A 14,126-nucleotide genomic window follows, 5' to 3' on the forward strand; every position below is an offset into this window, starting at 1 on the left:
CCTTGGGGACATGGCACAACACAAAGTGGCTGCTATTGGGCATGGGGCATAACACAGAATTAGAGAGTAGTCATGGTGAAGCTTTTTCCATTGATGTATTTGTATACTAGAAAAGGCTTGACCTGTTTACTTTCTGCCTGCCATACAGCTGTTAAAGGTACAAAAATCCTAGTTTCCCCCCGAAACCAACCTTAAACCAAAGCCAAGGCCTTCATCCTGTAATCACTTAACTGGAAATAAGTTCTATTAAATGCAAAGAGACTTACTTATGAGTAGACATGTATATAACTGTACTGTAGGTTAACCTTACAGTGAATTTTTAAGGAGTCCTTGGTCTTTAGCTCTTGCAGAGCAAGTGACATACCTATACCTCTCTGCAAAGTTTTCACATTTGCCTTTTTGGGGGGATGGGGATTTTTTAACATTCCCAAACAATTATTGGGCAGAAGTATTCACAGGAAATAATTTCTAGGCATTACCTGATCTCAGGTGAACCCAGCGCAGGAACGTTGCTAGTGAAAAAGGAAAGGCAACCTATGGAGATTCAAAGGATGAGGAAAAAGACAGAAACAGGAAAAGTGCACTAAAAGGGAGGGCAAAACAGCCACTCTTTAGGATCCTAGGATTCCTATTGCTTGGTGTCCAAACAACTCACTTACCAATTACAGCTCTGATGTTGCTTGTTGGCTAATAATGCTGAGAGGCAGAAGCAGCCAGGCTGGCTCATTTAACAGAAATGGCTTCGAAGGGTACCTGCACATTTTGCTTCATAACATTCTTTCTAGGAGGGCTAGAGACTTTCCACCTTTTTTAATGAAAGCTCAGATTCTGGGCTAGCTCCTCAAAGTGCCTCTGAATGACTCTGCACAACAGGTAGGCAACCCCTGACCTCATTCAAGGTGGCTCACAGCAGCAGCACTCCCACCACACAAATATATGGTAAAAAAAATGTTCAGGCCAAAGGTGGGCCGCAGGTCTGAAAAGGTTTACCTCTCCCCTTTTCAATTGTCAAATAAGCTGCTCAGGTGAACCTCAGAGCAAGCTATATTTTTTAAAAAATGAAACCGGTGTGTGAGTGTGTGTGTGACTGAAGTTGTTTTTATTCGTTATTACATTTTACATTCCACCTTTCCTCCAAGGAGTTCAGGGTGGTGCACACACATCTCCCCCTCCCCATTTTATTCTCACAATAGCCTTGAGAGTGAGTTTAGTCTGAGACACAGTCCCAAAGTCACCCAATGAACTTCATGGCTCTGTGTGTGTTTGTGTATTATTGTTTATTAGTTACTTGCTTTTTGCAAAAACAACTCTGAACGTGGCCTAACAAGATAAAATACAACAGGTAAAAACAACTAAAACCAGCAAATATTAAAACAATGGGTGGTATTCAGTGCTAGTTCTACTCAGAGTAGACACACTGAAGTTAATAGACATGACTAACTTAAGAGGAATTAAATTCAGTGGGTTTACTCTGAATAGGCGTTAGGTGAATACAACCCAATGTATAATACAAAATGCCTAAAATGCCCATCTAATAACATAATAAGGACAAGTCCTAGCCATCTCTCTAGAAGATGAGAACTGCCATAGAGGCCAGCTTTAGTTACCAAAGGCCTAAGGGAATGAAAAGGTTTTAACCTGGTGCCTAAAAACCAATAATGATGGTGCTAGGCACATTTCCCTAGAGAGAGCATTTCACAGATTTGGGTTGGGAGTACCAATGAGAAGGGGTGTAGCCACCTCCCTTTAGAGCAAGATGGTTCTTCAGTAGCCCTGTGGTGCCATTTGGGGGTGGAATGAGGTCTCCTCAGCTGGACCACTGTGAGTTACATGGTGAGTAGCTCCTCCTGGACTAATGCTTTCTCCCACCCACCTTCCCCTTTGGGCCTAGGTGCTTATTATCCAGAACAGTATAGACCGAAGGTCTCCAAAGTGAAGATTCAGAGACAACAGCCTAGTCAGAATTGCAGCTGCTTCCCCACCATAAGCAATTAGGACATGTATAGCCTGCAGCAGAGGGGTCAGAAATGGCAAGAGCAGCAGGACTATGCGTCACACCTGGCTTGACCTGCTGCCGGCTCCCCAACTCAGTAGGCTAGAGATAAGACCACACCTTTGAGCAGGGTTGCACATGTGCTGCAGTGCACACTAGAACAGCATGACTTCAGAATTTGACAAAACACCATTGTTCCCATCCCAAGAACTTGATTCCTCTAGGAACAAATGGAGCCATTCTAAATCTGTGCACTAGACTTGACTCCTCCTAGATCCTACTGGTACATTTCCCCTAGGAAAGAGAAGAAAGTGACCTCTCCTGCCCCCCCCACCAAATGAATTTTTCCTGCTCTGTCCTCCTGTCTTTCATAAATGACTGCAGCTCTGTGACTTGTGACTGCCTGTCTGGCGCCCGAGGAGCTTGTTTCACGGCAAGCACTGGCAGTGAAGCAGTCTGTAGATCTGCTGGAAAGAATAACATGACATCTGTTCACATGCAGAATTGATATAAGCCATGTAGGCAATAAATTGCCTCAAATGTAAGAATTTAGCACACTCTCCTCCATCCCCCCCCTTCCCAATTTAATTATTTGTCCTCCTGTCTCTTGCCTCGAAAAACGCGTCACCCTAGTGGAGCTGCTGAGTCGATTTGCCAAACGTGTGATTGAGATTCCAATTTCAGTTCACAAAATGGGCCTGCTAATAAGTGCCTTGGCCAAGAGACAACTTTTTTCTTTCTTTTGCTTGCAAATACACATGCACTGTATTTCTTGTACTGCAGGTAGAATTGATGGGCATCCACTCTGCTTTAGGTGTAACAATGATTTCCGAGCCAGTTCTGGTCGGCGCTATAGGTTCTGACTATTTTAGTCATTTTTCTATCGATTACTTTTCACATTACTTTGATTCTCTCCAGTCTGATTTTCAGCCTGGTTTGGGGAGAGAAACTGGGAGAGATGAACAGGAGATTTGCAACCCTGTTGATTCTCCTGAAGCTCTTAGCAATTTTAGGTAATGACTAGCCATGGTATCCTTCTAGGCAATCTAGCTGGATTGGGGCCAATAAGCCCCACTGCTTTGTGGTGGCTTCAGTTCTTTCTCAGTGGTGGGTCCCCCTTGAGTGGCCCAGCTGAACATTCAAACTCCTCTGCTGGAGACGACTGTTTGGGCTGATCTAAGGGGCCTTATTTCTCCTCACCACCAGCAGCACAGTGGTTAGGATAGGGTAGAAGGTGGTGGCAGCTCCTTGAAAGGAGAGACTTACAAGGCTTCTCTCCCACCCACTCTTATTCTATGAAAACTTAGACACTGGTTGCCTTTAGATGTTATGCTAAACCAGGGATGGGGAAGGTATGGTCTTCCTGATGTGGTTGAACTCCACTTCCCCTCAGCCCCAGCCTGAATTCCCACTGGTCAGGGAAGATGGGTGCTACAGTCCTGGGGTGGGGAACCCGTGATCCTCCAGATATTGATGAACTACAGCTCCTGTCATCTCTGACCATTGACCAGAGGTTCCCCACCTTTGAGATAAACCACAGTTTATGTGACATGGATGATGTAGGCAAGCCTCTGGCTCACATGTTTCTTCTCCAGCGCAGCTGCAAGGAGGCTAGATAGAAGCTTTTGCTCCCATTTTTGCTAAACCACAGCTTGTTTGTTTGAACCAACAAGCAGTAGTTAATATTGTTTGTTTGAAATGAGACAACTTGAAACCATGTTTAAACAAAAATGGAAACACCTCTTTGCGATCATGCTGGAGGGGAAGAAGTCTGCCACCCATGTATACCTCCTTTCCTCTAGTTGTGTGTTCTTTGAAGGCAAGATTGAGAGTGCCTGACTTAGGGAGGGAGAGAAGCTAGCCATGTATGTAATAAAAATCTAATGCTAGCTTTTAAAGAATATTATTATGAAAATTAAGTGTAATTAGGGTGTATGTACATCATATTTTGTGTCTGTATCAAAAGACGATCGGAAACATACTTTTAAAACTTGTATCTTTTTAAGGTTGCGGAAAATTGACAACATCTTCATCTTAGGAAAACCGGAGGTATCTGCCTTGGCTTTTGGGTCTGACAAATTTGATATATATCGATTGTCAAACTTGTTAATATCTAGAGGATGGAATCTTAATATTCTGCAGTTCCCTCGAAGGTGAGTTCACTGTGAGTTCTGGGTTCTTTTGATGATCAGCTTCTGGGAGGTAGGAGAATGAGCAGTGGTCAAGGAATGCCTTTCCTATGCTTACCTTGCTATAGTTTATTTTAACAGGAATGTTGAACCTGTGATCCTCCAGACATTGTTGGACTACAACCTCCATCATCCCTGACCATTAGCCATGCTCTTTGGGAATGATTTGAGTTGGAGTTCAACAACATCAGATTTTCTATCCCTACTTTACAACTTGGCAGCCTTCAGGTGTATACAGTAAGAGGGAGGGCTCATCCACATGGTGATTTAGGGTGTGTTTGAAGCTACTTGCACCCCCTTTTAATTTGCATGGTTCACATGACATTGCAGGCAAGCAGAAGCTGTCACGCAGTTTTCCCCTTTAAATCCGTATTAACACAATCTGCTGATAATGCAAAAAGGGAAGAAAAAACAGTCTCAGCTGAGCTGTGATCCTCTGTGTAGGTGCTTTGCTTCAATGCTTTTTAGTGGGCAGGTGAATCATCACTTTGATCTGTTCCCCTTTCTCCGCCCACTGTAACTCTACCATTAATTCCATTTTGTTTCTGGCGGCTTAACCAGCGACTTCCAACTGACTGCTCTATCCTCCCCATAGGAGTTTGCTACATCCCTTTCTTTCCCCACTTTCTCCCCCAGTAAGACTTCCTTCCTTCACTCCTTTTAACCAGCAATGGGCTCCATTTCCAGAGTATCTAATCCCCCTTTCTCCCCTAGCCTTTTCCCTGGGATGCTTTCATTGGGAGAAGGGGAGGGGGGATCTAGTCAGTTTCATTGTTTCTTGGCAATTGCATGCTGAGGTGCTCTGCCTGGTTCAGCCTTGAAGCCCGAACAACCAGGGGGAGTAAACGTGTAAAATTAGAGGGTAGGACCAGCAACATCCTTCCCAGAGGATCCTACTTGTGTGAATGAAAAATAGCGGATTGGAAGCTACCATTGAGCAAGAAGTGTGGACCTTGAAAATCTGTTATGATGGTAAAAGCAGCATCTTTAGTAGGAAGTTAGGCTTCCGTGTGGATAAGCCCGGAGTGTCAGTCATGAAAAGCATTCAGAAGATGTGTACCAATTCTCTAGATCAGGAACAGCCAGCTGGAACCAGTCCCCAAGCAACTTTTAATTGGTCTCCAGCAACCCCATCAAATATGAATGAAGATGAGGCTTTACAGTTTATCCATGTAATTAAAAGAGATTTATCTGAAAGAGAGAAAATGCACTGATCCTTTCTCTCTCTCGGGGATTTAGTAAGTATTACCGTGATGGATCCTTTGGGAAGGAATGTACATTACTCATTTAAATCTGTTTATGCTGCCATCTGAAGGACATCACGGAAAGGCTGAGAACTGTTGCCAACCCCCCTTCTGTAGGCATCTTTTTGAGTAGCCCACAGTCCTTCATATGTCAGTGACCTCATGTGACCCAAGCATGTGCAGGCCATTTTATATCTTATAGCTAAATGATGCCAACTTTATTATACCTCCTGACTTAGCTGTGAGGGGGTCAGAGTGTATGGCACTATTAATTTCTGCTCTTGAACTACATCAAGAGATGTGGTACAGAAGTTGGTGATCCTTGTTCTAGACCACACTGCTTCTCTCTGGCTGTCAGGATAGACTTTAGGAAATCTCTCCCAGCTGTATCACATGGGAGAGTACAAAAGAAGTCTGCTTAGGAATAAAGAAAAAGCCATTACAAGGAAGACAAGTTCTCCTAGAATCAATATGACTTAATTCAACATGATTCAGTGACTGTTTTACAGTCAGAAAAAGCAGTGTTTTAAGACTATTCCTGATGCATGAGCATTAATTGAGGTTGCAGATATTTATGATCATTTATTTTGTAACTGATGTTCAAAAATGCAACTTATGAACAGGGTTCTGAACTTCTGCAGAAGACTATTTGAGGAGCTTTCAGTAAGAGGTTGTGGTGTATGTATTAGTCTGTAGGTAATTAGTATGGGTGCCTACTGGAAGGAAGGATGGGATATAAATATAATATAATAACAATAAACAACTTTGCTTCTATTAATGCTGCGGGCAGGAAATATTTTCCAAGTGTTGCGGTACAGCATGGTCTGGGCATTAAAAAAAAGCAGAACCACAAAACTGCTAGAGGGACAAGAAAGCATTGTTGTGGCTCCCATGTAATGGCAGCCTCTGGCCAAGCCAACGGAACAAGAATGAAGGTTGCCGTGTAAGGCCTCTGACAAGAGAGGGTGACACATCACAGAAAGTTGTTTGACGGATTTTATGCTGCCTCTTGTAGGTATTAACAGAATTCCTTGTGGAGTACAGTATTGGCTTTTAGATCGTTGAGACTTGTTGCTAGAAACAATAAAGTGAAATGTAGGATACATGCTTGCCCAAAGTCTGAAATGATACTATGATGCACAAGCTATGATTTTTACAGAAAAAGTGTCATACAGATGCCTTCTATATTTCAATAGCAGAGTGAGAAAAAAGTGTGGGTGTTCTATGGATGATGGTAGGTGGGAAAGCTCATAACGAGTAACTTGTTTCTTGGAGTGGCTTTTGATGAACTGTCAGGGACAGGCAGCCCAGACAAGCAGGGCTTCCTGTTGCATCAACAGTCAGCACCAGTCTGTCTTTGAAACCAACCCAGTGGGCATTCTCCATATGCAGGCTTGAGGTGTGCACAAAAAAGATACTCTTCAGATTTTCCAGCAATTTTCTAGAACTAAAGGAAACAGTATGTATGCCCTTGAAACAGAAAAGGTACTATTGGGAACAAAACTAATGTTTTATTTCCCTCCTCCTCTTTCCTAGTATTCATTTTTCCATAACACAATTGCAAACAAAGCCTGGGGTGGCAGAACTACTAGTGAAGGATATCAAGGAGTGTGTCCATGAGATCATGACGCTCCCCCAAGAAAAAACCACTGGCCTGGTAAGGTGACCCTTGAGTTCCAAGCGGGTACTTTGGATTGATTTTCAAGTGGAATGTCCTTTGTTTGTAGCAAAGCGTGTTCACATTTACTGATCTCTGTTTTTGTCTGACTTTTATAGGGTGCTATCTATGGCATGGCACAAATGGTTCCTGACAGGAGCATAGTTTCAGAGATTGCTGATGGTTACTTGGGCTGCCTGTACAGCACAGACACGCCTCACTCAGCTGAAGCACACACAAATTGATCTCCAGCCCACCATTGACTTTGCAGTAATTTGTGCCTTTCAACTGCCGGATGGTATTCTGAAGAATTGTAGGGAAAGAGGATATCATTTGGAAGTTGGTCCTCAGGCAGGTTCACATAGCAGTTTGATACCTGCTTTTAATCACGTCTCTCTCTTTTTATAAGCATTAGCTCTGTTCCCCATTTTGTTTATGTGTATGCATCTGTGAGTTTTCATAGCTAGCGAGTTTTTTTAATACTGACGCTCTGTATTCCTTCACACTTGCTCCCTGCTGCTACTAGTCTTCAACGGAATGGCCATATTTGTGGCCACTGTTGGTCCATTCCACCATGCCTTATACACAGGTATTCAAAATCTATCCATCCTTTCTCCTGCTTGGCTTTTTGTTTGTGCTGAATAGTGAGCCACTGGGAAAAGTTTGGATATTACTGCCCCTCCCCAAACTTCGGATAAGAATAGGAGGGGAAGGACAGAAGAGAAATTTGTGTTTTTCAGATCACTGTATGGCAATTTGCGCTACATCCCAAGCTGATACGTTAGGAGGAAGGTGATGTAAGGTACTTAATTCTGTTCATTCCCGATGTCCACCATGGTGCAATCTTGCTACTTTTCTCTTTCCGTGGAATGTTTTTACAGTACCACTCAAAGCCCTATTGAGTCATGCATATCTGTGGAAGGGCTTTAAGGGCAAAATGGTTATTATGGAGTGAAGGCTTTGCTCTGGCTTCAGATACTCCACTCTCGGCACGGTTAGGAAGCTCTTTGCAATTCCTAGGGGCCAAGCTCAGATTTTGAGAAGTCCAGAGATACCTAAAGTTGTTATCTTTTATGGATCTGTAATTTGTTGAGAACTTTTAAGATGTGGAGCACTAATGCTATCTTTTTAAATTGTAATAGTGCAGAATGATCTTACAGTAGTGGATGCCACCTACTTTGTTTGTGCAGTGTTGACTGTAAGGCATGTTTTTAAAAAGCGGTAAAGCTGATAACATGCTCCCTGGGAAGCCCAGGAAGGGGGCAGAAGACTGTCAGCCAACAGATGACCAACTCCTTTATGGTACTGCACTGAAAACAACTTAAGTGGCAAATTAGCCACAGGTATAACACTCCACTCTCAGTGTTCTACTGTCTATCCTATTTATAGATAGAACAGGATTTCATAAGAGTGGTATGGCAAAGTATTGGCTAGGAGGAGTGGTCTTACTTGCATTCTGATGCTACTGCATGCTTCGGTTTGCTTTTAGAAAGCAGCTATAATTCCTGTGTGAAGCTGAGGCAAAGGGGGTATCATTAACTTCTCTTCCAAAGCTTGAAGAAATGAAGGTGGAAACAGTTTTCAGTCAGGTCTTGAGCAATTTTGATATAGCACTAAGTACTGCACTGAGCCTTTCACATAAAAGGATTTATTACCTCCTGCTTAGTATCAGTGCTTCCTTTGAAGGAAGTACAAGGTGTGTTACAGAGCTATAGATTTGTGAAATGCATTGTTTTCAGCCATTATGACAGAATCTTTTGTGGCTTGATGTGTTCAGCTGGACATGCTCACTTTTCACTATTGTGAATTCTGGGAATAATGGTTTAATAGCCTTCTTTCTATTTTAATTTTAAATGTAGCAAGTCCAAAGTAACTTGGATGCTTTGCATACAACTTGAACTTGTATGAAACTGATAATAACTTACTACTGTGTCTTTCACCAGGTTGATAGGTGCAGTTTCCATAACCTTGTGTTATTTAAGAAACATTTGACATCACATCCTTATGCATAATTCACCAGAAATGTGTTCAAGTAGTTTTGATTATGTTTTAGAGTGGAATGAACCTCTTGTCCGTTTCTGCAAGTTTCTGCAAGAACTGAGTTGGGTTTTGTAATTAACTCAGGAAGTCAACACTTGTTTGCATTAACACTTTTTTTAAAAAAAATTCTGTAGGATACTGCATAGGTACTACTTTATTTCGAATGCATAATCCATGTTTATTATCATACATCATGTATACAATTTCAGCTTTAAAATAAATTTTTTCTAGGGCAGAAAAACGTGTACTTTTTTTACATTGTTGGGCTAACTTTTCTATAGTAGTTTAATTTTGTTAAGCATAAACTGCACTCACCAGAAACATTTGCAAATTAAGAGCTGAAAGAGTAAGTACTGCTCCCGAAATACTGTATGGTCTCCTACAGATTGTCAAGTGTTATTACAAATGAAGGCAGTCTGCTGCCTAGCTTGTTTTTAATTTTGTTTCAAAAAAGTATAAAATGTAAAGCAGTTGATTCCATTTTCATTGTTAGATAACTGAGACAAATGCAAGAATAGATTTAAAGGTTAGTATATACTAAATATGTGATCCTATGGTTCTAGGGGCCATAACATATATCGGATCTACACTTTTGACATCAGAGCTCTGACCTTTGCAAGGGAGATCCAGTGTTGAAGCCTCCCTCCCCACTGTTCTGGACCATCTGACTTTGAAGCTGACTCTGTAGGACCAAAAATGGGATGTTGCAGGATATGGCTTAGATCAGAAGGATCCAAAGCCCTCCTCAACCCCTGACCCACACCCAATCTAGGGAGATATTTAGCTTGTTGAAATAAATGTAAAGATGAAAAAAGGACACAGGAATGTAAAGTGATCCTTTGCCATTCTTCCACTCAGTGGGGTGTTGGATAAGGTGGTAGGACTGCCTTAAGATTCCCACACATCTCTTAGAATTGCACTGCAAGTTCCTTTCTCTGGCTTTTCTTTAAAAGCATGCAGTTCTTTATAGTGCAGTGTTAAAGATAATGTGTGGTTTGAATTGAGTCCGTCAGCAGTATTTGAGTATGCACTTCAATAGAAATAAGACTCAAGTAAGAATACCAATGAGAAGTCATTTTCATACCTGCATATTTCACTCACAGGTCTGGCACAGAAAACATAGTCATCTAAGAAGGCAGATGGGTTGCCATGAGAAGGTTGAAAGTTCACAAGAATGCAGCTATTATAAGAATAAATAAGATGCAGATTCATCAAAAGCATGACAGATTTTGGAATGGCTGTCGGACCGTGCAGATCAGGAGTCAGAAGTGGCACAACCACAATATTTAGCCTGATTTCCAGGGTGCCCCCTCCCTGATTGTTAATAGCAGATCTAGCAATTCCCTTATTCCAGTGATATTCACTTGCTTATATGAGTCCTAGGGGATCCATAACTCTGAATCACTGGCACCACTTCTTGTAGCACTCACTGGAGGTATTCCTTGGCTGCTGCTGTTGTGATTGTACACATTTTATTTCTGTTTCTTCTGCTCACTAATAGAGATGCCTGTAAACTAATACATTATTACATATTCTTTGTTCATTAGACTGAGTTCTTGTGGTCAGAGCAATCATTCTAAGAGCAATGCTGAATGAGAAAAGCACTTCATTATGTTGTCAGATAACTTTTCAATAATATATGTTTTCCTTCAGCTGCCGTTTGTCAGCAGTTTGCTAAAATAGATCTTTTACAAATCAAAATTAATGTTGAAAGAAATATGATGGGAGTTCTGTGTGTACATGAATTTGGCAATGGGAATAGGCTATATATAGTTAGTAAAGATATGCTGGGACACTTGTACCATGCTGAAGAGATTAGTATTTCTTCACCACATTACTGTTCCATAGTTTATGTAAATCTTCTCAGTTACATTGAGACCCAAGTATTACACGAGCAAAGATGGCGGCAGAGGCTTCAGCCCCTTAGGGAAACCTTGGCCACCATCTTGACTAAGGGCAACGCTGCGCATGCAACCGCACAACAGCCAAGAAAGGTAGGTTGACACAAGGGAATGGTGGGGGCTCTGAAGCTCTTGCCATGCGATCTGTGGCAGCAATCCTGCCGCGAATCACGGAAGGGGAGCACCGGGGCTGCTATAATGCTGTGCTATCAGCTATTTCTCCTGGATCAGTTTTAGATTTATACCACATATTGTTTATGTCCATACAAAATTTCTTGAAAAATAAGATCATGGCCAGACATCCAAGTCCAAACATTGGTTTGAAACTTGGCCATGAAAAACACCCTAACTGAAAAATATAGATCACATAGGGAACTGAATCTGCCAACTTTCCCTTCAGAATGGTTCACATTAAAGAGGAGATATAAAACTCTAATGAAAGAAAAAAAGAAGCAGGCTCAAAGAGAGATATGGCAAAGCCTAATTAAGGCCTCCAGGGCAAATGACTCAGTAACATTTTGGAGAGTGGTTTCAAGGGGCTGGCCTAATTCAATCATTAGTCTGAATTATTATACAGGCATACCCAGCTTTAACGTATGCAATGGGACCCGAGAGTATACTTTAAGTGAAAATAACCTTTAAGTGAAGCAGTTGTCTGCACACAATCACCACTAGATGGCAGCGGCGTCATGCCAATAAAGTATACATTATTGCAAAGTGCGCAAACGTTAAGCGGGGTATAGGGACAAATGGAGCATGTACGTTATAGCGAGGCAACATTAAGCAGGACAACTTTAAGCGGGGTATGCCTGTATATCTGCTTATATATGCTTATATCTGGGAATCATATTTCATTAACATATATGTACAAAAACAAACCTGTCAACATTCCACAAGGGATAATATAAATAACTTCCCAGAGTGGCCTCTATAGTGATTGTAGTAATTTAGAGACATTTCCTTACAAGAAACATTGGGATGGGAGTTTAGAGATGATCCCTGAAGAATGGGGTGAGGAGCCTGGCTTACTGAAGGAGTTTGAGGGGAAAACCCGGTGTTGCTGTATCTACTACTTAATAAAACTACCTTGTTAACTGTTGGCTCTATATATCGAACCCAAACATATTACATGGTGTCAGAAGTCGAGGCTCCAAGGCTTCTGAAGTGGTGTACAGTAGGGCCCCGCTTATACGGCGGGTTAGGGATCAGGCCCCCGCCGTAAAGCGGAAATCACCGTAAAGTGGAACCCATAGACCATAATGGGGCCGTCGTGCGAAAATGACGCAAAAACGTCACAAAAGAGCAAAAATCAGCTTTAAAATAGAAAACAAAAGCCGCCGCATTAGCGGAATGCCAGGAAGCGAAGCGCCGGTAAGCGGGGCCCTACTGTATAGCTTTCTTCTGTCTTGGGGCAGCTGAGTGCTGTAGGAAAGAAGGATCCAACCCAGAGGCCTGAGGCCTGGTCTAAATTTAACAGCAGAAGAACCACTAGCTTTCTCAGCACAAAGGTAATTATGGAACTTTTACAACCTCCATCAAGCCTGAAAATGTCTGGGAATATTGCAGAAAACTGGAGAAAATTCAAGCAAAGATTTGAACTCTTATCTGGCAGCCACAGGGGCTGAAGGGAAACCTGATATAATAATAAAATCATCAATACTGTTACATGTGAGGGAGGAAGCATTGGAGATTTACAAAAACTTCCAGTTTTCAGAGGGAGGAAACAGAAAGTTCAGTGCAGTAATGGCAAAATTTGAGGAGTATTGTATACCCAGAAAGAATGAAACCTTTGAAAGGCATAGATTCTTTACGTGCATGCAGAAAATGGATGAAAGTATAGAGCAATATGCGACACAGCTAAAAACCCTTAGCAAGACCTGTGCTTTTGAGAGCCTAACAGACTCTCTGATCATAGAAAGGATTATTTGTGACATTAGAGAGAATGCAATAAGGGAAAGGTTGTTGCATGAAGAGATCTCACACTAGAAAAAACTCAAAATATGTAGAGCAGCAGAGGTAGTGAAAGTCCAAGCAAAAGAACTGAGGCCAGCTGAAAAGGCTGTGTGTGTACTAAGCAAGCAACAACAGGGACAGCAGAAGCCAGATCACAGAGTGCAGCAGCCAGACCTAACAAAGCTCATGGGAAAGGAAATGAGTTTGAGCCAAGCTTCCAGAAACTGTGGCAGGCAGCATGGTCAGAAACAGTGTGCTGCATTTGGGAAGGTCTGTCACAACTGCGGCAAGCACAACCACTTTGCAAAATGTTGCAGGTCACAAGTACTGAAAGCCGAAGAGCATGTTGTTGAGCAGATGCAAGAGGAGCAGTTTTTTGTGGATGTAGTGGAATCAGACGGAGAGAAGGGGAAGGACTGGAATCTTCCAGTGGAAGTGCAAGGAACAATGGTGTCCTTTAAGCTTGATACAGGTACTCAGGTTAATGTGTTGCCCGAAGAGGATTATGGAAGACTCCAAGTCAGGCCAAAAATACATCCAACTAGTATTCAACTAACTGGGTATTCTGGAGTGAAGATACCGGTAAAGGGACACTTTATTGCCAGCATCAGATACGAAGACAGTGTGTACAACCTGGTATTTATTATAGTTCCTAAACAGTTGACTCCAATTCTGGGTTTGGCAGCATGTGAGAAGCTTCATCTGATTAAATGGGTACTGGCCATGCAAGCCAAAGGGGAACAGGAATATGAGACATTTAATTTTGATTTATCACAATATATTTGAAGGACTTGGCTGTTTGCCAGGTGAACATACAATCCAAATAAATAAACCAGTTTCCCCAGTGATCCATCCATGCAGAAAAGTGCCTTTTGCACTTCGTGGCAAACTCACAGAAGGATGGAGGCTTTACAGGTCATTGAGAAGATTGAGAAACCCACAGAATGGGTGAGCTCTCTAGTTATTGTAGAGAAGCCTAATGGCAAGTTACAGGTTTGTCTTGATCCCAGAAGCCTTAACAAAGCTATCAAGAAGAAGCATTTCAAACTTCCCACTAGGGAAGAAATCATGGCACAACCTGCAAATGCTTGGCTTTTCAGCAACCTTGATGCCTCTTCTGGCTTTTGGCAGTTAAAACTCACAGAGGAC

At 42.1% G+C, this 14,126-nt stretch overlaps 1 protein-coding gene across 2 annotated transcripts in view; it reads left to right on the forward strand.

Annotated features, from left to right (window-relative positions):
• The window catches only part of SGPL1 (sphingosine-1-phosphate lyase 1), a 66,899-nt gene extending 57,519 nt beyond the window's left edge, over nt 1-9,380 (forward strand). The window contains exons 13-15 of one of the 2 annotated variants that reach the window (XM_061635255.1): nt 4,000-4,146; nt 6,963-7,083; nt 7,203-9,380. In XM_061635255.1, the coding sequence (XP_061491239.1) occupies nt 4,000-4,146; nt 6,963-7,083; nt 7,203-7,328 (394 nt within the window). In that variant the 3' untranslated portion in view covers nt 7,329-9,380. The remainder of the gene's footprint in view (nt 1-3,999; nt 4,147-6,962; nt 7,084-7,202) is intronic. The other variant, XM_061635256.1, reaches the window with a different exon arrangement.
• Nucleotides 9,381-14,126: the final 4,746 nt, after the last annotated feature.

Source organism: Rhineura floridana, chromosome 7 (genome assembly GCF_030035675.1).
Source record: "Rhineura floridana isolate rRhiFlo1 chromosome 7, rRhiFlo1.hap2, whole genome shotgun sequence".
NCBI lineage: Eukaryota > Metazoa > Chordata > Lepidosauria > Squamata > Rhineuridae > Rhineura > Rhineura floridana.